This window comes from Tenrec ecaudatus, chromosome 2, assembly GCF_050624435.1.
Source record: "Tenrec ecaudatus isolate mTenEca1 chromosome 2, mTenEca1.hap1, whole genome shotgun sequence".
Taxonomy (NCBI): Eukaryota; Metazoa; Chordata; class Mammalia; order Afrosoricida; family Tenrecidae; genus Tenrec; species Tenrec ecaudatus.
The window spans coordinates 210702320-210726888 of record NC_134531.1 but is presented as its reverse complement, the minus strand read 5'-3'; the positions used below and the strand labels follow the sequence as shown (position 1 = coordinate 210726888).

Sequence of the window (24569 nt, the reverse complement as noted above, 5' to 3'; positions counted from 1 at the left end):
GTAGGTGAAGGGGCAAATCATAAAGTGAGCCTGGCATTTGGCCACTGCCACCCCTAGTGGCTGGCCAGCGCAGGCCTCCCCCAGGACGAGGACCTGGAGGTGCAGAGCAAGTTGCGCACCCCTTCATGCAGAGGTTCACCCCAACAGGGTATCAGAGCAGTGGCCAGAGAGGGGCAGGGGGGCTTGGTTTAAAAAGCAGCACCTTATATACAAAAAGACACCCTTCTCCCAGCCATGGGGTGCCAGCCAGGGCCTATCCTGCTTCAAACCTTTGACTAACTTTTAGATAAGGCTTCCTTTTCAGGGTGAAATCAGTTGTTTCCTTTTTATTTTTATCAGTGCTTTGCTTTTTTAATTATTTTGAGAGATGACCGAATAAATTCGTCCCTAAGACAACATGACATCTTGACAGACAAACTGCATGATTCAACATGCTGGTGATCCCCCGTCCCACCTCCGCCACCCCCGAATACATTTAAGACGACGTATGTTGACTGACTGGGATTTTGTATTTGTTGCTTTGTTTTTTTATTTATTCTATTTTTTTTTTAAGTGGGACATACCTGGCAAAGAGATACTCTAAGTGTGAAGTGACTGGATGGATAGATAGGAGGACAGGTGGGTGGGAGGAGGGAGGGAGGGAAGGAGTCATGGCAGGTGAATGTTGTGTGGATGATGGAAGAGTAGATGTAGATACATTGACATAAATGGATAGCCATGGCTTTGAATTATGTTCCTTCTCTTAAATCAATATTTAGTTAACAAGGTAATGAGCTATTTCTAGTTTTAAAACTTATTTCATCACTATTTATACACTGTGACTAGAATTAAATATTATATATATTAAATATATTCCAACTTTAATCATTATCAAGCGATATGTATATGTGTAACCACATATAGATTACCCAAACCACTGCCATCAGGTTGACTCTGACTCATAGTGATCCTGTAGGACAACCAGCACTTAACCCACTGCACCACCAGGGCTCCTTACATATAAAACCAAAAATGAAAACCACTGCTGTTAAGTTGATGCCAGTACATATGATGTCGGGTTTTTGAAGCTGTAAATCTCTCTGAGAGCAGACAGACTCACCATTCACAAGTCTCATGTATACATATACGCACATAGATTACCCAGCACCACCACCAAGTCAGCTCCGACTCACCGTGACCCTACAGGACAGAGTCCAACAGCTTCTTTAAAGAAGCAGGCCCGCCTCATCTTTCTCCCTGTGACTGGTGGCTTTGAACCGCTGATCTTGTGGTGAACAGTCCAGCATTTACTATTCCTTACACAGAGATTACGTCATAGGCATGATCCTCTTGGGAAAGCAGTCGTTGACGTCCACCCACATCTGGGGGTGGGGTGGGGGGACAGATCCTGACATGAAATCATGACATCTAGGAAAAGCATTTTCTCCTGCACTCAAGTCTGCTAGATTTCATGCTGACCCGGTCTGCTGAGAGCTTGTGGGTCCAGGTAGAAGGCTCACCTTCCCTGCAGGTCCCCTGCCAATGCACATCATGTGAGCCACCGGATGTCAGTGGTGGTGTGGCAACATGAAAGTGGGGGCTTTCATGTTGCTTGGATGCTGAACACGTTTCAGCAGAGCTGAAAGGCCTGGGGATCCACTCCTGAGCACCAGCCAGGAAGAATTCTGGACCACAATGGGCCGATGTGCCGCCGAACCTCAGCCTGGCATCGGGAGGGGCGGCCCTTCCTTTCACCATGTGGGGGTCCCCACGACTCAACAGCCACCAACTACAAACCATGGTTCCCCGCCACCTGTGCATGTGACTGCCCCCTCTCTGTCTGAAACATGACACCCACAGGTTCTCGAGCCGAGTGGAGTCGAGCCGAGTGGGGTTGTCGCTCTCCCCAAACCTCGGTGTGTGCCCCCAGCCTTCCATTCTCCCGGAGCCCCTAGGCAGGTCCCTCCACCTTCTCAAGCCCCACTTTCCTTATCTGTAAACTTGCTGCAGTGATTCCCAGCATGAGGACGAGTCGGTGTGAGGCCAAATGCAGTGATGGGTGCTGATGGCTCTCTGCACAGCGGGTGCTCAACTGGGGGGGTGACTGGGTGCCAACGCATGGCTCTTCCACTTTTCAGGGGATAATTACCCTGATCTTGGCCACTGACATGGCAAGGCACGCAGAAATCATGGATTCTTTCAAAGACAAAATGGAGAGCTTTGACTACAGCAACGAGGAGCACATGACCTTGGTGAGTAGGATGGTTGGACCTCTTTGGGGGCGGGGTTGTTAAAGCAAAGGCAGACCACCCAGTGAGATCAGAGATGGAGAAGCCAGAACTTGAGACCCGGTGTTGGAAAGAGATTTCCAAGTACAGTTTCCCAGGCCACGGCTCTTACAGCAAAGGTCCCCAGGCAGGGCCCCTGATGAGTGTCCCTGCATGGCGCGTCTGCCCACTCCTCCACCTCAGTCTGGGCTCTGCTCTCCTGAGAATAAGCCGTGCTCTCTGCAGGAGGCAGGGAAGGAGGTGGAGCTTCGACCAGGATGGCAGCTAGAGCCAGATCACCTAGCGGAGCCCCCGAACAGGGAGGCACAGGCTGGGGACCAGAGGGCAGAAGCCAACGGGCCACGTTTGGCAACTGTAGTTTCCTCACCCCAGGCTGGAAGGGTGGACAAAGGGGGAGTCCCTCCTGGTGGGTCAGTGTCAGCAGTGCCATCTCTGCCAGGGATGCAGGGCGTCAAAGCTGGACCCCACCTGCCCCTGTACCTCTGTGACGTCACTCAAGGTCCTCCCACAGCCACCCCCACTGCATTCCTCTTCTCACTTTCCAAGCCCAGCCTCCAAACGAGGCTCTTCTTTCTTTTAATAGATCATTTTACTGGGGCTCTTACAGCTCCCATAGCAATCCATACATCAATGGTGCCAAGCACATTTGTACATATGGTGCCAGCATCTGTTTCAAAACATTTTCTTTCTACTTGAGCCCTTGGGATCAGCTCCTCTTTTTGCCCTCCCTCCCCAACCCTTCCACCCTCGTGACCCCTTGATAAATTATAAATTATTATTACTTTTATATCTTGCACTGCCTGCTGTCTCCCTTCACCCACGTTTCTGTTGTTTGCCACCCTTGGGTAGGGGGATGTTGTACGTCGATCATTGCAACCAGTTCCCCCTTTCTCCCTCCACCCTCCCCTCATGGGGTCGCTGTTCCGGGGCGGGGGTCATCTGCCATGGATTCCGCATGTCGAGAGCTCTTATCTGTACCAGCGTACATGCTCCGGTCCACCAGGTTTGTAAGGTAGAACTGGGGTCATGATAGTGGAGGGGAAGAACCATTTAAAAACTAGAGGAATGTTTTGTGTTTTATCGGTGCTATGCTACACCCTGGCTGGCTTTTCCCTTCCTGTGTCCCTTCTGTGAGGGGATGTCCAATTGTCTACAGATGGGCTTTGGATCTCTCTCTGACCTGCCTCATTCGCATCCTACTGATGCTTTTTCATTCTGCTTTCTGTGTATCCCAAAATAATCAAGATTTTTTTTTTTAACCTTACAATTTGTATACAAAAGGTCTTTGCATGGAGCGGGCTTCTCCAAGCTGCTCCAGTCCCCTCCAGAAATGACTCTCTGACACTTTAGGGGTGCAGGGCGCTCCCATCCTCTCAGGGGAGGCTGAGGACCCCAGTGGGGGTGCTCAAGCCTCCACTGCCGATGGCAAGGCACACTGCTAGCCGCCCAGGACTGCCTCCTCCCAGGCGAGCAGAAACAGCAGCCGAGGTTCACACTGTACAGCCGGGGCTGACGCCTATCTACCTTCTTGCAGTTGAAGATGATTTTGATCAAGTGCTGTGATATCTCTAATGAGGTCCGTCCGATGGAAGTCGCCGAGCCTTGGGTGGACTGCTTATTAGAAGAGTACTTTACGCAGGTAAGGGTGCCACGGAGCCACCTAACAGCATAGTGCTCATGACTGAGAGGGCGTTAGTGACTAGCAGGTGCTAGTGAAGCAGAAATAAAGTAGGTTGGAACGTGAGACACCAAAGACTGTAACAAGCCAGAAAAACTGATTTCCCAAACGGCCGCCAGTCACCACTGAGTCACTACTGGGGCAGACTGCAAGGGAATTGCTTCACAGTGAGGATCGAGGACTATGGAGGCAGGGAGGGCCCCATGGGATGAGTATGATCCAGTATCCATGCATACATATGCACATGTATTCACACACCTGTATATGGACGCACACGCACATTGAGTTCCTGTGTGCACACCCAGGCGCACATACTCGCACACATGCACACATGTGCATACTCATACTTCATCCTGCTTCACAAGGGCCCAGGGCCCCTTCCTCCCTCCCACCCAGGCAGAGCCCACTACCTGCAGCCCCACCCCCTTCATTCCCTCTCTAGCTATTCCTGTGTCATAGCCATGGGCAAAATCCGAGATACTCACATGTTGAAGTCAGCCTAAAATGGAAAATAATGGAAAAGACAAAAATCCACTCAGTCGAGCAGCCTGATTGAGGCTGGAGGAGCTCTGCAGGTGACTGCTGCTGAGTGGCATGTGTGTCCGACCAACGGTGCCTGCCCTCTCCCACTGCCCGGCTTGCCCAGCACACACCCTCCTCAACACCCACGAGGCTGCCACCTCTCTGTGTTCTCACTGACATGAGTTGGTGGTAGTCCTTGGATAGTGCATGCACCCAAAGAGCAACAGTTCCAGGCCATCCAGAGGCACCTCGGGAGAAAGGCCCGGTGAGCAGGTCTTTGGAACCCTGGTAGAGCCCAGCTCTGCTCTGACACACGCAGTTGCCATGACTGGGGCTCAGTTTGACTTGGTCGGGTGGGTGGTTGGCTGGTTGGTTCGGCTGGCTGATTGGTTGGTTGGTTGGTTGGTTGGTTGGTTGGTTGGTTGGTTGGTTGGTTGGTTGGTTGGTTGGCTGATTGGTTGGTTGGCTGATTGGTTGGTTGGCTAATTGGTTGGTTGGTTGGTTGGTTGGTTGGCTGATTGGTTGGTTGGCTGATTGGCTGGTTGGTTGGCTGATTGGTTGGTTGGCTGATTGGTTGGTTGGCTGATTGGTTGGTTGGCTGGTTGGTTGGTTGGTTGGGTGGGTGGCTGATTGGTTGGTTGGTTGGTTGGTTGGTTGGTTGGCTGATTGGTTGGTTGGCTGATTGGTTGGTTGGCTGATTGGTTGGTTGGTTGGTTGGTTGGTTGGTTGGTTGGTTGTTGGTGAATGAGCACATCCTTTTCTTCCTCTCTAAGAGCACTGCTCCTCAATCCAAAGGAAATTTTTTTTGCCTTCTGTTGTGTTGCCTACAGAGTGACCGTGAGAAATCAGAAGGCCTTCCTGTGGCCCCGTTCATGGACCGAGACAAAGTGACCAAAGCTACAGCCCAGATTGGATTCATCAAGTTTGTTTTGATCCCAATGTTTGAAACTGTCACCAAGGTGAGTGGCCTCACCACACGCGTTGCTGAGGATGTTCGTGGCTGGCAGTGCTGCCCAGCCCTGGGGCCTCGGAGCCTCAAAAGGAGGCAGAGAAGTATTATAGGTGAACAGTGCTTGTCCCAGGGTTCTCAGGGGACAGGACGGGAGGCAGCACCACCAGAACTGAGTTTGGAAAGACAAATGAATAGGTTGGTTGGTTGACTGGTTGGTTGGTTGTTTGGTTGGTTGGTTGGTTGGTTGGTTGGTTGGTTGGTTGGTTGGTTGGTTGGTTGGTTGATTGGCTGGTTGGTTGTTTGGTTGGTTGTTTGGTTGGTTGGTTGGTTGATTGGCTGGTTGGTTGGTTGGTTGGTTGGTTGGTTGGTTGGTTGGTTGGTTGGTTGGTTGGCTGGCTGAAGTCAGAGAGCTCTGTGAACAGACCACAAGTTGAAGGAGTGGACGAACATGGAGGGATGATTGGGGATCGGAGGGCTTTTGCCGGCATCCATATGAAAAATGACAAGAGTGCGAAGCAAAAGCACCCCCAGGGGTGGTCAGCAGGCGGCATGGGTCCCAAGAGGCCGAACTGGCCAAATGGCACCCAAACCTCCATGACCTGGGGACTTGAGCCCCCCAGAATGGACGTGCATTCCCGTTGCACCCACGGAATTGCATGTAATGGAATAGCCCTGGTTAATTGCCATGTTCCTGAGAGTCCAGTACTTCCAGACTTGGGCAATGCCACCCCCTGGGGGTACTGGAAGAATCCCAGGGGGCAGCACAAGCCGATGGCTACGTTTTCCTGGGTCCAAGATTTTTAATGGTCAGTGGGCCATTAAACTTTTTTTGTTTTCCTGAAAAGGGGGTCCTAGGCCAAATAAGTGTCGGGGCTTTGTGACTGGGCGTTGCCACAACCCTGCCTATCTCTCCTAGCTCTTCCCTGTGGTGGAGGACAGCATGCTGCAGCCCCTGTGGGAGTCTAGGGACCATTACGAGGAGCTGAAGCAAAGGGAAGACGCTGTGCGAGAGGTAGGTCACAGTGGGTGAGAAAGAGGGTGTACACCACTCCCTGCTCCAGACTCCAGGGTTGGCTGGTACCCTCTCCTGGTGGCCCAGTGAGGCTGTGGCAGAAACTCCGGGGGGAGGGGGGGAGGCTGTAGAGAACAGAGACTGAGCATCACATAGTCCTGGAGGTGACAGGCCTGACTCAGGGTCTCCTCCCTTGTCCACCGCCCTAGCTGTCCTTTGGTCCCTTGGTGAGTGGGCAGTGCGCACATGGTGACTGTCCTCCTCCACCTCTCTAAACTCCTCCATGTCTAACCTGCCCTTTTACATCTCGGAAGAAAGGAAGGAGGTTGGAGCACCAGCCTACCCTGATATATTATATCATAATTAAAATAAAAGAAATCCTGTCTCCAGACAGGATCCCGTCACAGGTGTAAACCAAACCCACCGCCATCGAGTTCATCCCGACACAGGGTTTCCAAGCCTATACATCTTCATGGGAGCAGACAGCCTCATCTTTCTCCCACAGAGTGGCTGGTGGGTTTGAACCGCTGAGCCTTGTGGCTAACAGTCCAATGTTTACCCGACAGCGCCCCCCAGTGCTTCACAGGCACAGGGATTAGAATTCCAACACACATTTCAGGACACAGTCTAATCCATCGCTCTGCCTGTGGACAGGGGCACACTGGAAATGACAAAAGCCATGTAAGACGGTGACGGCTGTGCCTTCACAGGATGACAGCCAAGACTAGGAGCTGCCGGGGCTTCCGAAGAAGGTCTGCCAGCTGCACCGTGACACCCACCCTCCCTGCCCTCCCCCACTGAGCTTGTTCAGTGGGGGTTGTTCAGCAGGTAGTGGGCGTAGGGGATGCCACGGCTGCTTTCCTGTGGCCTGAGGGAGGACAAAGTAGCCTCCACCAGGCTCGCGGCCTGGCCCCTCCCTGATTTGGCTGAGTCAGGAGAGCCCTTCTGTGAGTGGGTAGTTCTCAGCAGTCAAATTCACAGCCCCAGTGAGCTGAGCCAGCCAGGTTAGGAGCCCGGGCTGTACAGGTCTCTACAGGTGTGTCAGGGCCTCCTGCCGCCTGGGATACTGAGGCCCTCCCCGCTGACCTCCCTACACCCTGCCCCCTCCCCCCTCGCTCCAGGTGCAGCACAAGCAGTCCCCACTCAGTGCAGACTTGGCCCCATGGCTCCGACCTCCACCCCCCAGGCCCTCCTCCTGTCCCAAATCTTTCCATCTGCAGGCCCCTGCCCCTTCTCTCCCATCGCCAGGAGCTGCATCCCAGGTGTTTTCTCGGGGCCAGACCCACCCCTCCTTAGCAGGTGCATACACCCACCTGCTGGGTGCAAAGCACGCAGTGTGTTTGTTCGGGCACACTGAGGGTTTAGACGCCAGTCTTGCCTTCATGTGTTGGCGTCCTGTTGCTGCTGCGTTGATTCTGACTCTTCCCGGGCCCACGCGTGTCAGATTCGAACTGGGCTCCATGGCACATTCAAAGGCGGGGGGGGGGGGCGGGTGAGGGGGTTCTTGTAAGGTGATCACCAAGCCTTTCTTCTGATGCACCTCCAGGTGGCTCCAACCTCCCACTTCTCCACCAGTACCAGAGAATATCAATCCTTTACTTCACCCAGGTCTCCGCTCCGTCAGGAGAAACCGCTTAGAATGAGAAGCTTTTGCTGACCAGAGCCTCACTTTTGCTCCTCTACCCCTGTCCTAGCTGCAGACACAGACTGAGAGTCCGGCCTCGGGGAGCGCCCCGCACTCGGGAGAAAGGAGCAGAGACGCGGGGAAAGTGGAAGGTAATGCAGTTCTTTCTGAGGCCACTTCTCAGCACAGCCGTCCTTTCAATGGCAATGGGGAAGGGACCCAAAATCTGCAGGAGGAAGAAGTCAGCAACGTGGCTGTAACAAATCCCTCAGAGGGGTGGTTTTCACAAACAGAAACTTACTTTCTCAAACTTTAGTCTCTGTCCCCGCTCTGGGGGATGGCCTCTGTCTCCCACGTCTATTCCTGGGTTCCCGGTGTATCTTCTCGTGACATAGCATCTGTCTTCCCCATCCCTGCTTGTTGGCTGCTTGCCGAACCTGCTCTTCAGTGTCTCAAAGGGGATTGACTTCAGGCGTTCTCCATACTAACACTAGCTCACTAGGAGCAGGCCTGGTGGTATAGAGGTTATGCCTTGGGCTGCGATCTTCATGGTCAGCAGTTCGAACCCACCAGCAGCTCTGAGGGAGAAAGACAGAGCTTTCTACTCCCATGGACCGTTCCAGTCTCAGAAACCCACAGGGGTCCACAATGAGTCTGCATCGACTCGATGGCAGAGAGTGTGGCTTTGAGCATCACAAAGAAAACCCATCCCCTCAGGGGATTTTGACTACTACGTGGTTGTGGACATTGCTACCGTGTGCCTGAGTTCCAACTCAAGCAACTCCCTGTGATGGAACAGAGCTGCCCTCAGGGCCTCCTGCGCGGCCACCCGCATGGAGGCTGCCACCTCGTTCAGCCTTTCTGCCAGCCTCGGCACGCTTGGCCGCTGCACCACCAGATGCCTTAGAGCCAGCAGAGTCCTTGGGACCCACAGCACAGATTTGGGGATGCCCAATTTACTTCACAACAGAAGGAAATTTGAATGACTAGCTATTCTTAAGAGAGTACTCTGTGTCTATTAAGTGTAACGGAAATGTCTAAAGCCCTTCTTCCAATGGGGACCCCTTCACTGAATCCCTGGGATGTCAAAGCAAAGCCCACTTGACCGCCATGAAATAAAGTGACGCGACACACAAGCCTTTGACCTCCGTGGTGGTTCACTGGTAGACCGATGGCCAACCTCTCCAATTCCATGCTGTTGGACCAGGTTGGACTCCCGGATAGGCTAGTGCACCTCATGAGCAGACACCACCCATCTGCTGATGGAGGCGCGGGGATGCTATCATGCTAACCAAGTTTCGGTGGTGCTTCCAGGCTAAGACAGAGTAGGAAGAAAGGCCTGGTGATCTCCATCTGAAAATCAGCCCATTGGAGAAAACCCAATGGATCGCAATGGTCTGTCCCACAACTAGTCCCGGCACTGGGCTGGGCGGGGTTTCGTTCTACTATGTTTGGGACTCGTGGCAGCCAAGGACAATGACTCATGAGCCTAAAGGATCGCTTGAGAGCATCTTAGGAGCAGAGAGAAACACAGGGCTTTCTACTCCCGTAGAGTTAGTCTTGAAAACCCACAGGGGCCATTTTCCCTTGCCCTGTAGGGTCGCTGTGAGTCAGAACTGACTCAATGGCAGTGGGTTTGGGTTTGGGTTTGGGTTTTAGTTTGCACAGCCTCCCAGGCCAAAAAAAAAAGGGGGGGGGATGACTTCTGGTGGGAAGTGTTTACATGTTGGGCTGCTTACTGCAAGGTCAGCAGTTCGAAACCCACAGCCATTCCGAGGGAGAAAGACAGGACTTTCTACTCCCATAAAGTGTTACCATCTTGGAAACTCACGAGGGCAGTTCTGCCCTGTCCTGTAGGGCCGCCGTGAGTTGGCACCAACTCAGTGGCAGCGAGTGAGTTTCGGGACAAAACTAGCTTCTGGTTTTACAAGGGAAGCTGGTCGGACACTGGCAGGCAGCAAAGCCGGATTTTCAAGCTCTTCTCGGTCCAAGCTTAGGGTCCTAGTCTGTGCCTTCAGCCTTCTGAGCCTCAGACTCCTAATCTCAAAACTAGACGTAAGACTATCAGCATGGTTGTCACCGGGACGGAGCCCTGGTGGCTCAGTGGGCAAGTGCTCGCTGCTCCCTGAGAGGTTGGCAGTCTGAGATCGCCCGGCGAGAAAGACCGAGAGGTCTGCGCTAGTGAAGATCTCAGCCCAAAAAATGCCGTGGGGTTTACACTGGACAGCACCTGACAGCAGTATTGTTACGCATGAGTACAGAGCCTGCCACGTACACGAGGGTAAAGCAGCCGGTTCCTACTGAACTGCACTCACCCCTGGCAGCCCCATGTCTGTGAGAGGAGAATTAGGTTTTCAGCGGCTCGTGATGGGGAAGCAGATTGCCAGGCCTTGTTTCTGAGGCACTTCTCCACAGCCAAGTTCATTGACTGTACCGTTCTAGAACAAAGGACACACATGCACATGCATACCCCCAACTCAAACAGGTTCTACGAATGAAGCACCATCGAGTCAATCCTGCCTCACAGCGACCCCATAGAACAGATTAGGCCTGGCCCTGTGGGCTTCCCAGATGGTAACTCGTTCCTGGAATAAAGCCTCGTCGTTCTCCTGAGGAGCAGCTGGTGGTTTCAAACTGCTCACCTTGCTTGCCGTGAGCAGCCTAATGCACCACCCACTCTAGCACCAGGGGTCCCCACCTAGTCTGTAGAGACCCTTTTATTAAGCCTAGAACAGGACAATGACCATCAGTGCAGAGGCCAACGCGGAGTCGGCTGATTCACAGCCAGGGGGCTCTTACAGATGAGGGGGGACAAAGGAAAGTCAGCATGAAACCATGACTGGTGGCCGGTGACTTCATCACTGTCACCTGCGAGACTTCAGAATCAGGGAGAGGGCCGGTTACACCATCGCAGATGAAAAAGTTCACAGGAAAAGTTTTATTGTGAGACTGTGGGGTCATCAGGGTTTGGACTGGTGACCATGCGACCCTGAGACAGAGCCCCCAGGACCCCAGCTTTTAGATCGTGCGCGGCTATTTTCGGTAAATCATTAAGAACATGCCAGGCAAGCTCCTCCAGCTCCCTGTGTAAGCCTCGGGGCAACCCTGCCCCTCCCCGGGCTCCCTGGGGACCTGTCGGCTGCTCTCACGTGCACTCCTCCTGGGGCAGAGCCCCCACCAGGCCGGTTAATGGTCAGGAAGGACAAGTGCAGCCTGAATGTAGGTCAAGACTCCCACGGTCGCCCTCGGCAGACCACAAGCCAAGTGCTGTTGGGATTTAGGCTCTGATATGGCACCGCCGAGAACTGTATATAAGCAACAGTGCATTCCAGCTGCGTATTTTAATCAGATCTTATTTTTGAGTGGCCTAGAAGCAAGATGGAAAGCTCTTTATTTGGGCTCCAAAACGTGTTCCACAATATGTCCCACGACCTCGTGTGGCGAAGCGCTGTGTGTGTGATTCTGTGACATTTGCAGTGTTGTCTCCACAGCTCTGTTCCCACAACAAGCCCTCTCTTTGCCTCTTTCCACAGACTGTGCCTGAAGGAAGCAGAGGGCGTGGGGGAAATCTCCTGGCGGGGCCATCAGCACTTCGTGGGACCCCCCTCCCCCAGCCGAGGGACACCCTTTCTCCACTTCTGAACCCACAAGACCCCGTTTTCTAAGCCCATTTGACTCACTGATACAGAAGAAGAGTGGGTGGGTGGGCAGGCAGGGGTGCAGGGGGGCATGGCAATGTACAGAATTTTTATTTTTAAACTGTCTTTTCAATAATATATTCTTATACAGAAGCAGGGGCTGTCCTTTTTCTTTGTCAGGGCTGTGTATCCCAGAGTCGGGGCTTTGGATAAACCAGACGGGAGCCCCCGGTTTTCACTCGGGGTCGAAGGCGGCTGTGTTTTTGTCTCTGATGTGTCTTAGAACAGCTGGCCCAAGGACACTCGAATCTCCCCCTCTTCCACGCAACATGAAGCGTCTGATGGTGCCGGGAGCGCACAGACTCAGGCCTGCCTGAGCCCTGTGCTGATGGGACTTTGGGGCACATGGGGATGAGATGATACGGTCATACCACGGGCAGTGCATGTCAGACAGCATGACTATATCACATGGCCAGGGCAGCTGAACCCAGGTCATGATTGGCATGCTCCTGTCCAGATCATCTTCTGGCTCCAAGAGACCCACTCTCTTAGCACCCTTAGCCGTCTCTATCTTGGGACAGGAGAGCTACCCTTTCTGTCTGCCTTTGTCTGGAGGTTTCTTTGGTGCATGTATTGGGGCGTTCTGAGGGTCGCTGGACCAACAAAAGTCATGCCGGGACAGTTTGTTGGGGACAAAGCTTCAATTTTTGCCCAGAAGGTTCCCCCACACTTGAACTCTCACTCATCCCTCCGCCAGCCCGCCTTTAAACGCCCACCAGTTGCCGTCATGTGTCTCCAATTCCCGGCAACAACACTCGTGTCAGAGCTGAACTGTGCTTCTTGGGGTGGTCAATGCATGACTTTTGGAAGATAGATCACCAGGCCTTGCTTCCAAGGCATCGCGGGAGGGGTTTGGACCTCCAGCCTTTCACTTAGCAGCCAAGTGCACACCACTCAATGACTCTTATATAAAGGGCCAAGAAGAGGCAGCTGACTGTCGTCCCTGGGACCCTGGGGCATGGGCACCAGCTCCGTTCCCTTCTAGGACCAAGATAGCCTCCTCAAAGAGCCTCCTTACTCTTCAAACTGACCTTTAAGGGCTATTTGCATAATCTGAGCTTTGTGGGCATTTCGTTTGCATTTCCGTTTCCTCTAAGCAGTTATTCTCTCGGCAAATACTAGAATATTACTTCCCGTCTTTGAATAATTCATTTTTTGATCTGTAAAATTTTCCATCTCTTCTTGAATCCAGCCCAATATGGATAAACTCCAAGCCAAACACACAGCCATCAAGTCAACGCTGACTCACAGGGACCCCTTCGGGGGTTCTGAGACGGTAACTGTTCACGGAGTAGAAAGCCCAGTCTTTCTCCTGCAGAGCTGCGGGTGGTTTAGAATGGGCGACCACGCAGAGCGCTACCCAACGCATAACCACTCCACCCCCAGACTCTCCAATGTGGACAGTAGCCTTGAATTCTACTTCTCCCTTCCTGGTTTTTTATTTGTATTTGTTTGTTTGTTTGTTTGTTGCTGAAATGACCACATAACCAAAAGGTAACACTTGTTCAGGCACAGATGCACATGAGCCTCAAATCCAAAGATTTTCCATCTTCTCTCCCCATTGGCAAAAGAATTCTTCAAGCAATACCTGAAACAAAACAGAGCAAAACACTTCCCGCCCCAGTGTCATCCTTACAAATGTCGCTGTGTTTTAGCCCACTACTGCAGCAGTGTGTCAGTCCATCTCCTTGAGGCTCTGCCTCTTTTTGCTGCCCGTCCGATTTATCAAACCTAATGTCCTTTTCTGGGCACTGGTACGTCCTAATAACATGTCCAAAGCATGTGAGACAGTGTCTCACCATCGGCATTTCTAAGGAGGATGTGCTTCCTGGAAGGCAGGTTTGTTTGCTCTGCGGGCAGTCGGTGGCACTGTCCGTAGCCTTTGCCAGCCCCGCATACCACAAATCCATCCCTTCTTCCTTCCCCAGTCTTCCTTATTTGTGTGTAGCTGCCACATGCAAACGAGGCCATCGATCAGACACCCCTTGGTCCTCGACGTGCTATCTTCGCTCCTTAATCCTCTAAGGAGATCTTGTGCGGCAGATTTGTCCAACACAATGCACCTTTTGATTTCTTGCCCACTGCTTCCATGAGCATTGAGTAAATTCGAATAAAATGAAGTCCTTGACAACTTCAATACCTATGTTCTCCTGTAACACGATGTTACCTGCGGGTCCAATTGTGCAGTCTCCTGTCTTCTTTGTGATCCACACCAAAGGCTGCAGTCTTTGATCTTCACCAGCAAGTGCCTTAAGTCCAGGCTGTGTCACCTCTCGGGGGTTTGAAGCCTTCAGCCTATCAGTGAGGTGAGTGTCTCGCTGTTGGCACCATAACACCGCACTTCACCCCCTTAGCAGACTCTGTGCTGGCCTTCCTGGATTTCACGTGCACAGACTTACACACACACAGAGACTTAGGTACACATTTACATGCAGCCACGCCTACTCCTGTGCGCACACATCTCAGCTTCCTCCTATGCCCGGGGGCCCATGGGGTCCTGCCAAGTCCTGGAACAGCATGATCTACAACAACCAAAAGTCCTCAGTGAAAGCCCTGCGGAGAAACTTGGCAGCTCCTGCAGCACATCCTGGCCTGCGTGCCAGCCCATGTGGTCAGATGGACTCCGTGAGCAGCCTCCTTTAGAAACCAGGGCAGTGGCCAGGCTTTCCACCCCATTCCCTGAGTGTCCTGGTAGCTTCTCACATGGGACCTCGCACACTGGCACATGGGGCCAGGGACCCTCCAGGCACTGGGCATGCAGGTGACCAGCAGGAATGTGTCCATGCAGCACTGGGTGCTGGTCCGTGAAGTAGGAGGCTGGCTAGGGGGCTTTTCTGCAGCCTGATGCAAGTCATATCCAGCCACCTCTAGCTGCCCTATTACCATAAGTTAGAGGTTTGATACGGTCTGGGTTCCAAAATCCATGGCAGTGGCCACACAGAACTCAGAGATGATCCTCACATTGAAGGGGGCTTATCGGGCGAGTTAATAGGGTACTACAAGTCAGGATCAGGAAACAGTAAGGATACAAGTACGCAGTCATTGATACACAGTAGCACCTCTCCTCAGCCAGCAGCCAAGACTATCCTGTGCTCACCTCTCAGACTCTTGACCTCTGACTCCATGGGCCAGGAAGTCCGCCTGTCGCTCGACCTCACAGTCTCAGTCTCGGTGCTGCTCCTCTGAACTGTCCCACGGTCTCAGTGCCACAGTCTCTCTGGTGCCCTTGTTCTCAGCCTCCGCCACTACAGAGATCTTGAGCGTGCTCTTCTGCCGATGGCCCTCATATGCCTTGGTCCTTGAGGCGGCTCTTCTACGCAGAGGAGCGGCTTTGAGGAAGGTGTGGTTCTGTCTTTTAGCAGACCAAAGCCCAAGGAAACAACGAGTGTGACTTGGGTTCACACTTCTACGAAAGTCAGGCCTTTTCATCCCACCTTCATCCCGTCCATTAGCGTAGCAGAGACACCAAAACTCAGACCAAACCCACTGCCATTGAATCGATACCGACCCACAGTGACGGCCCCTTGAGTCCCCAAGACTGGAACTCTTGACAGGAGTAGAAAGCTCTGTCTTTCCCCTGGGGAACTGCTCGTGGTTTTGAACTGCTAACCTTGCGTTTAGCAGCTCAATGTGTAACCACTGCACCGCCAGGGCTCCTGCCCGACAGAGAAGTCTCTCTAATATGGGATAGTAGCCAGAGGCAGAGAGTCTAGAATTGTAAGATACCATGTAAGGACTAATGGCTAGAAGATTATACCTCAATAAACTACCACCGGTCACATGACGCAGCCGCCAGCCTCGCAAGATGGCGGTGTGCATCGCTGTGATCGCCAAGGAAAATTACCCCCTCTACATCCGAAGTATTCCCACTGAGAACGAGTTGAAGTTCCACTACATGGTGCACACCTCGCTGGACATGGTGGACGAGAAGATCTCAGCACTGGGGAAGGCCTTAGTAGACCAGAGGGAGCTCTACCTGGGTCTGCTTTACCCCACCGAGGACTACAAGGTCGACGGCTACGTGACCAACTCCAAGGTGAAGTTTGTGATGGTGGTAGACTCATCGAACACGGCGCTGAGGGACAACGAGATCCGCAGTATGTTCCGGAAGCTGCATAATTCCTACACCGACGTCATGTGTAACCCCTTCTACAACCCCGGGGACCGCATTCACTCCAGGGCCTTCGACAGCACTGTGACGTCCATGATGACACAGGTGTGCTGAGCAAGGCCGCAGCACCTGGACACACTGCAGCGTGAGCCACGGAGGTGCCCGCGTAGTGGCTTGTGAGCGACAGCGGCGTCTGTGCACACGGATGTGCACGTCTGCGTATCATGAGGTGCAGCGGCAACCGTGCCTGCAGATGGCGCGGCCTCTGCACCGAGACACTAAATGTTTTCTGAAGCCTGAAAAAAATAAATAAATAAATAAACTACCACCAGTTGCCCTTGAGTTGAAGCTGACACACGGTGAGCCTACCCATGTCAGACTGGAAGTGTGAGCCGTGGGCTCTCCACGGGCGGTTCCCTGTAAGTGGATCAGCAGGCCTTCAGGGTACAGACCGCTGGGTGGACTCCAATCGCCAACCTTGCTGTTGGTCCCTGGGCATTCCAACCATTTGCACGACCCTGGGATTTGACACGTACAAAATATTTCATCTCAAACATCCGTTCACAGAAAATGCCCCGGTAGTGCGATGGCAAGGTCACAGCAAGTTCACGGGTTTGCCAGCTGCCCCGCATGAGAAAGACAAGGCTGTGTACTCCCAGGAAGCTTCCAGGTCATGTCGGAAACCCTGGTCAGCAGCCCCATTCTGCCCTTTAGGTGGTCGAGAGTCGGAACCTGCACGCCCGCATGGGTGTGACTCTCCGGTTTCACAAAGCACCCCATTCCACTTTCACTTCAAAGGCAGCGCCTGCACTGGGTGCCCACCCCAGGTGCAGCTGAAGGGGGCGCTATGGTGGGCAGATGGGCGAGACAAGAAGGCTTTGCTGTGTTTTCCTGCCAACAGGGCTGTGGGTGGACTTTTTTTTAGTAGAACAGCATCTAAAGGTCTTAACTGTAATCTGTTTACATAGGAGAGAGAAAATCCTCTCGCTGGATTTTGGAAAGGGCAGTTCTCCACCAAGCCCCTGACAAGTCTCTCAGAGGGGGGCCAGATGAGTGTGTTGGGAGGTTCAGTGTCTTCCTGGGTCTCAGTGTGGATTTCCCCAAGGTCTGCTTTTCTGCCAGGAGGGGAAGCTGATAATGAAGGGCAGCGGGTCCCACAGATTCTTGGGGAGTTGGTGGGGCAAGGTGGGCCTTCCTTTGCCTGTGACAGACGGCGTGCCTTGAAATGTGAGCAGAGTTTGCCTCGTGTCCTGCAAGACAATGAGCTTTCTCATGCCTGTGTCCCTCAGCAGCCAGCATGGTGCCCTGCACAAAGGACCTGCCGGTAAATGCTGACCGGACCTGTTGCGCCCACCACTGCCTCACCTCCTCCCGGAGCCCTCATGTCCCTGGTAGAGGAATCTTCCCAAGCCGGAGCATCCTCCTCGAAGGGCCTTCCCTCAGGCAAAAGGCATCCGCTCTGGATGCTTTCTGTTTGGGGTTGACTTGTGCTGGTGCCATGCGTTAAGAAGGGGGCTGCTAATCACAAGGTTGGTGGGTCAAGCCCACCAGCCACTCTGCAGAAACAAGATGAGGCTATTTACTCCCATAATTATTTAGTCCCTGCTATGCTTCTGCCGTTGTCTTGCCCTTGTCCTGTTTAGGACTTAATATAAGATTTCTTTCAATAGATAATCAGTAAGGAGCCCCGGTAGTGAAGTGGGCTCCTGTGATCCACGTGGTCGAATCCACCAGCGGCTCCACAGGAAAACTTCTGGGATTTCTGCTCCCTTAAACAGTGAAAGCCTTGGAAGCCCACAGAGGGCCGCTAAGAGTCAGCATCGACTCCAAGACAGCAAGCTTAGTTTAGTTCCGTTTCATTGTTTTAAAAAAAAAGATTTCCTGTCTCAGAAACCCTAAAGAACAGTTCAGCTTTGTCCGGTAGGGTCTCTGTGAGTCATAATCAACTCGATGGCTTGGATTTTATTCCCAAACAACATATTGATGTTCTAATGCCCGGTACCTGTGACTGGACCAGGACCTTGTTTGGAAAAGGAGTTTGAAGATGTCATGTTCTAACATGAAGTCGTACTACAGTAGGGTGGGGCCTAAGCCAGCGTGAGTGGCTTGAGAGAGAAAAGGCACGGAAACAGAGGGTGCACAGCCTGGTGAAGACGTGTCTGCACCCCAAGGGATGTGTGGGGCCACCAGAACCGAGCGAGGCAAGGGAGAGTCTTCCCCTAGAGCAGTGGTTCTGAACCTGCCTAATGCCGTGACCCTTTCACACAGTCCCTCATGTTATGGTGACCCCCCAAACTATAAAATTATTTTCATTGCTACTTAATAACTATAATTCTGCTACTGTTATGAATCAGGAAACCCCTGTGAAAGGGTTGTTTGACTCCCAGAGGGGTCGAGACCCACAGGTTGAAAACCACTGCTTTAGGTGACCCAAGGCCACACAGGAAGGATTCATTCCTTTTTGAAAGCCTTAGACACTAGTGGGCACACGGGAAGAAGGAAGCATCTTGCAATGGGTGGCTATCCCTTGGACACACCAGATCAAGTACTATTTGCTTTTGTCTTTGTTGGCAAACCTGTCCACCTGAGGGTGCTGTTGGCTCAACCATAGCCAAGGCAAGCCAAAGCTGGGCCATCATCAACCCAAAGTCAACCCTTCGCATCTCAATTCCTTGACCGAACTGTGATGCCAGCCCAAACACAGCTGGTGGGTAACCCTGTGCCCAAACTTAGCCTCACTTCTGACATCAACTACAAAGTCAGGAATCCCCCAGACCACCCTCCAACTTTCCACTGGGAGCAGGGACACGGTCTGCGAAGGTCTCAAACACGAGCCTTCTCGTGCCCTCCCCTGGACACAGAATATCGTCGACGAGGCCTTTTTCCCCAAGGTGCCTCAGCCACTCATGTCACTGCCCAACGGGCCCATGGAAAGAGTGGCCCTGGCGGGTGAGATGGAGGCTAAGCATGAGCTTGACCACGTGGACTTCCGCTCACCAAGGCTGACTTGGCTGTGCCACACTCTGTGCCTCATCTGCCAGCAGCAGAGACCAACACTGAGTCCAAGCAGGGGACCACTCTGGGGAGATCAACCAGGTGGCAGGCGGATTGCGCAGGCCACTGCCGTCAGTGTTTGGTTCTCACTGGAATCGACACTGACTGGGTAGGGATTTGCCTTTCCTGCACACGATGCTTCTGCTGAATTCATAGGATGTCCTAGTGGAGTCACCACCAAAATTGCTGTTAGCGTGAAGGCTTGGTCCTTTGCACCCGCCCTCCCAAGACTCCTACTGTGTGTGGATGGCTCCACCCTGAGGTGCCAGGAGGCCAGCTCTGCTCTAAACAAAGACAGTCCTATGGGGTTTGAGGGAACCCTGCTGGTGGTGTTCTTCTGAATTGCGCTGTGTGATCCACAAGGCCTGCAGTTTAAAACCACCAGGAAGCTCAAAGGGGCAGTTCTACCCTGCCCTCTGGGTTTGCGATGGCAATGAGCGATGGCAATCAGCTCGGTGGCAATGAGTGGATTTATGAGACAGATGATCTCCCCAGAAGCGGAGGGCAAAGCCAAATTCATGGTGATGTACATGTTTTTATTTTCTTCTTCTTTTGTCCTGTAGTTTCCAAAATTTCAACCATGATCACTTTTACTTTTGTAAGTAAAATAAATCACTATTATCTTGTTTTAAAGACACTGTTGTTAGACACCAACTAGCCCATTCTGACTCACAATGACTCTATGCACAGCAGAATGAAACATGCCCACGAACGTGACTTTCTTGGAAAGATTTTGGTGTCCAAAGTGGGAGATCGATGTGGGCATAAGAGCTTTTTCTGCATCCTGACATCCTCAACACAAGCCCAGTGTCACACCAGTGACCCTGATGGCAACTGGGTGCTTGTGGTAGTTACATAATCTGTTGTCAATTTAAACCTTAAGCGTGAATGGGGTGGGGTTTAGCCTGTCAATCAGGTCACAGCTTGATGACCTCATTTGGAGGCGCTAAGGAGACAAATAGCTCATTGGAGGTGAGACACATGCTCACTCCCTGGGAGACATTGCGGCTGACAAGACTCATGGAGTTCTGTGGAGACCCCTGCCAGTGCTGAGATGCTTCCACTGCCACTGGATCCACAAGACTTCCACCCACAGGTCTGTGATCTTTCTTCCTGCATTTGGCATCATTGTATGTGTTGCATGAGCCTAAAGAGGAATTTATAGATTGGTATCAGACATATGGACTAATATTGGACATATGGACTTGATCTGGACTGGGCTGGGATGGTTTCTCAATATTCAACTGCTCTTATATATAAACCTCTTTCTTATACACATAAGTGTCTGAATTTGTTTCTCTAGTCTATCTAGACTAACGCAGTGCGTGTGCACATTTCCGTGTGTGTGTGTGTGTGTGTGTGTGTGCACATATTAATCATGAGATTCACTCCTAGCTGATAGAAAGGAGACTGGAAGGAGGTGGAGACCTGTCCCTGGCTCTGTTCCTCAGCCCCAGCTGGGAGAGAGTGAAAGTGGGCGGGATCAAGCGGCCAAGTGAGAGGGCCCAACAGAAGCGGCCAGCCAGCCCTTACAGAGCAGCAGGCTGCAGCGTCACAGGTTCCGGCAACATCCCACGAGCATTCAGGGCAGGGAGAGCTCTGACCAGAACTGTTGTTCTCAGAAGGGAATTTACAAAAGGATCCCAAAATGCACTCGCTGTACCAACCAGGCCACAACAGGAGGACATGTGAGAGGCGGCTGGCTGAGCAAATGCTTGTCCTCAGGACTGCAGGGACCAGGAAGAAGGACCTTTAGTCCACACCCTCCCTCCCTCCCCCTCCTCCACGCTCTCAGGCTGCACAGGGTAGGCCATCTGCTGGGATCAGAGGCGCCACACAGGAATGCCGCTTCTGTGGCTGCATTGCTGCCTCCCAGGTCAGCCTTCACTCGGATGAATGCCCTGCTGGCTCGCACAGCCCCAGGCTGCCTCCCCCAGCAGCCCTCCCTCTGCCTGTGGGCCTGTGGCCATGGCTGCTCCGATGCTTCCAGGCTGTGCAGCCTGGAAAGAGAGCCACCTTGAGGCGGCCCATTCTGCAGAATCCGGTCTGAGTCCTCCCAGATTCCTCCACTGAGTGTGAACTGGTAACTAACTCTTAAACAGCCTTCCTTTCCCAGCTTCTGGTTTTACCCCCGTGGCCGCTAGGAGGACTACATGAAACCATGTGGGTCAAGTGCATGCTGGCACTTATTCAACCTGGCACATCAGGTACCCCCCTTGGGTCTGCTGCTACCCCAGGAGTTGAGGCATGGTCATGCCAGGCTGTTGCTGGTATGTATCTCCCGGTCAAGCTTGCAGTGTGGCTCTAGATTTGGGGCTTGCTCTTGAAAGGGCTCCCACAATGCACCAGTTTCTAAGGAGGACAATCCCTGGCTGTTGTCGAATAGACTGCGACTCGTGCGTGACAACGCACGTCCTCTGGGATGACACATCACCCAGCCTGTACCCCTCCCAATCGCCTGCATGGTCATGTGGCTGATACCAAGCCCCTCTCACTGAGGGTCTCCTTCTCCCTCCCGGCCCTCCGCTTCCGCAGACGTGATGTCTTCCTCCAGTGATGATTCTCAGTGACAGGTCCAAAGCAAGTGGTGAGGCCACGTTCTGCTGAGATCCACAGGGTTTCCAATGGCTGATTTGCGGGGATAGAGGCCCAAATCTTTTGTCCTAACCTGTCTGAGTCTGGGAGCTCCCCTGAAACCTGTCCCTCATGGGCGACCCTGCTGCTAATGCCAATGGCCTAGCCCCCAGCATCATGTTGTTGTTGTTGTTGTTGTTGTTAGATGCCACGAGTAGGGTCCTACTCAAAGCCACCCGTGTGCAACAGAAGGAAACACACGTGGGCCCCTGCCGCACTCACAGTGGTGGCCGTGTGTGAGTCACTAGTAGTCACCGCGGCAGCCCACACCTGTCAGGGTCTTTTTCTCTTGTGCTGCCCTTCTACTCTGCCAAACATGATACCCTTCTCCCGGGACTGGGCTCTCTTGAGAACATGTCCAAATACCTGGGACAAAGAAAGTCTCGCCATCCTGGCCTTTCTAAGGACCACTCTGGCTGTACTTCTCCCAAGACAGTTTTATTTGTTCTTTTGGTAGCCCGTGTACTTTTGATATTCTTTTCCAGAACCATAATTCAAATGCACCGATTCTTTTTCAGTCTCCCTTATTCGATGTCCCCCTGTCACAGTGGATAATGCCCTGGCTTGGGTCAGGCGCACCTTCGTCCTCAAAGTAACATCCTGGCTTTTCGATCTTGTGCGTCAGATTTGTCTGATGTGATGTGTCCTGCTGCTTCTGTGAGCACTGACTGGGGAGCCAGGACAAAACCCTGACACCTTCCATCTCTTCTGCATGTACCATGGTGTGACCTCTTGGTCCAGTCGTGAGGATTTGGGTCTTCTTTACATCGCACTGTAAGCCACCCTGAAGGCTGCAATCCTTGATCTTCATCAGCAAGTGCTCGAAGTCCTCCTCTTTCAGCAAGAAAGACAGTGTCATCTGCATGTGGCAGATGGCTAAGAAGCCTTCCTCCGGTCCTGGTGCCACAGTCTCCGCTGAATCCAGCTTCTCTGGTGATTTGCTCAGCATGCAGATTGAATAAGTACGGTCAGAGGATACAACCCTGACACACTGCTTTCTTGAGGTTGCTATGAGTCAGAAATGACTCAGAGGCAGTGAAAACCAGCCTTATGACACCACAATGATAGACGCTGGAGGATGGCAAAGGTGGATGGCAAGGGTGGGTCCCTGGCCCAGAAGGAGAGCAGAAGGCTCAGAGTGCAGAGACACAGTCAGCAAGGCCCCTCTGAGAGGACCGAGGGAGGGAAGGCTCTGGCTCTGGTGCCCTGTGACATGAGAGGGGAGGGGGCGGCATGAGTGAGGAGGAAGCACCAGTGTCCTTATGCGTCGCTGTTGAGTGGGTACCAGCCACAGTGACCGAGGGTACACCAGAACAAAGCACCCCCAGCCAGGCACCAGCTTCCTGATCCCTGCTGGTGGTCCATGCAGGCCTCTGACCTTCTCCCTCCTCTCTGTTGACCTCTCTGCTTACCAAAGGCAAGATGTCCTTGTCTAGACTCTCCCTTCAATTTGCCACTCCCAGGATGGCCAGACTCCAGACGGCCACTGGCCATCCAGCTCAGCTCCCTGATAGCCAGCTTTCCCGATCTCAGGGAAGCCTTCTTGGTACCGGAAGGAAGGCTCACAGGAAGCACGCATGACCGTTGGGTCATCTGCGTGGTGAAACAGCAGCGTGAGGCCGGGCCGGGGACACCCTGGGTGTGAATGGAGAATGTATCACTTCCCCCCTGCCTGCCTCGCGACAAACCATCCCTGCATCAGCAGCTTACAAACCCAAGACGTATGCCTGCTCCTGGCTTTCTGGCTTGACTAGGCAGATGGTTTGGGTCAGAGTGGGAAGTGGGAAGTGATCTGTGTGTAAGGGCCTCCCTCCCAGGTCGCGCTGACAGGGGAAGCTGGAGCTTCAGCCACATGAGCCTCTCATCCTGTGGGAGGCTCCCAGGGCCCAGTCACGTGGTCTCAAACAGTTCCCAGCAGCCGGGCCCAATGCCCAGCACTATCCACGTCTCCCTAGGCACCGTCTTTTATTCCAGCCCAGGGGTCAAAGTCAGTCACGAGGTCACGCTCAGATTCTATGGGTAGAAACCTCTTCTCCACTCCATGGTGAGAGGAATTGTACAGCTCTGTGGCCGTTTGCCCACTCTGTCGCAGTGCGGAGGAGTGTGACTGACCAGCACAACGGAAACCGTTCTCCCACCTCTTCTAGAAGCCTGTGACCACCGCCTCCGGGGACCGGCAGGGGAGGCCTGGCAATGTAGCTCCGAAACTCCGCCGACAGACACCCCGTGGGTCACAACAGTCTGCCACGGACAGAGCTGTTCGTTCCATTGCGTGTGGGGTCCGGTTGCCATGGGCAGAGGACAAAGTCAAGGTCAGCTAGCAACCACCCAGCCCTGTCCTTCTTCCTGCTCTCTGCGCAGGAAGCACCTGGGTTCATGGTCAGGTCACACCCTCCGGACAGTGCGGAGCTCCATCGTTGCCGTGGTATGCTGACGTTGTGGCCCTGGAGCCCCATCGAAGGTTTTCAACTTCAAACCTCTGTGCCATCCCCGGGGAGGTTACCCAGCATCCTTAGCTGAGGCTGTGTCAGCTCTCTCGTCAGTACTGACAGTTCAGGTCATCCCAGCCAGCAAGAAGAGGTGCTTATTAGAAAACACGGAAAGGTCTTTGAGATCATTAACCTTGCAGCAAAAGTGTAGGATCAAGGGATGCTTTGAAATGAGCAAACCAAGACGTCCTTCAATAGCTGAGTCGATGAGCACGCTGGGAAACAGCCATCCGATGACATCGTCTTCAGCAGTGAGAAGAAACAAGCCGCCAAGCTACAGAAAGACACGGAGGAAAGAGACACGTGTGTGTTGCTGTGTTGAACAGCAAGGACATCACTCTGGGTAAGACGCGCGTCACCCAAGTCTTGGTATTCTCCTTCGCCGCCTTTGCATGCGAAAGTTGGACCATGAACAAGGGAAACGGAAGAAGGGCCCGTGGCCTTGAAGGACGGTGCTAGTGAAGACTACTGAAAGCAGCAGGGGCTGCCAGGAGAACAGCGAATCAGCCTTGGAAGAAGGATGGGCAG

At 53.0% G+C, this 24569-nt stretch overlaps 2 protein-coding genes across 2 annotated transcripts in view; both read left to right on the top strand.

The window, feature by feature from the left end:
* Nucleotides 1-14939, top strand: part of PDE9A (phosphodiesterase 9A) — a 135090-nt gene extending 120151 nt beyond the window's left edge. The window contains exons 14-19 of the mRNA XM_075542903.1: nucleotides 2118-2231; nucleotides 3802-3906; nucleotides 5298-5426; nucleotides 6336-6431; nucleotides 8126-8311; nucleotides 14886-14939. Of these exons, the coding sequence (XP_075399018.1) occupies nucleotides 2118-2231; nucleotides 3802-3906; nucleotides 5298-5426; nucleotides 6336-6431; nucleotides 8126-8311; nucleotides 14886-14939 (684 nt within the window). The remainder of the gene's footprint in view (nucleotides 1-2117; nucleotides 2232-3801; nucleotides 3907-5297; nucleotides 5427-6335; nucleotides 6432-8125; nucleotides 8312-14885) is intronic.
* A 594-nt stretch (nucleotides 14940-15533) lies between these two features.
* On the top strand, nucleotides 15534-16123 carry TRAPPC2L (trafficking protein particle complex subunit 2L). The gene has a single exon (XM_075543349.1). The coding sequence runs from the start codon at nucleotides 15559-15561 to the stop codon at nucleotides 15976-15978; it is 420 nt and encodes a 139-aa protein (XP_075399464.1). The 5' UTR covers nucleotides 15534-15558; the 3' UTR covers nucleotides 15979-16123.
* The last annotated feature ends 8446 nt before the right edge of the window (nucleotides 16124-24569 follow it).

What these genes read in the sequence shown, in the direction of transcription:
- TRAPPC2L (XM_075543349.1), top strand. Translation starts at nt 15,559, where the DNA reads ATGGCGGTGTGCATCGCTGTGATCGCCAAGGAAAATTACCCCCTCTAC.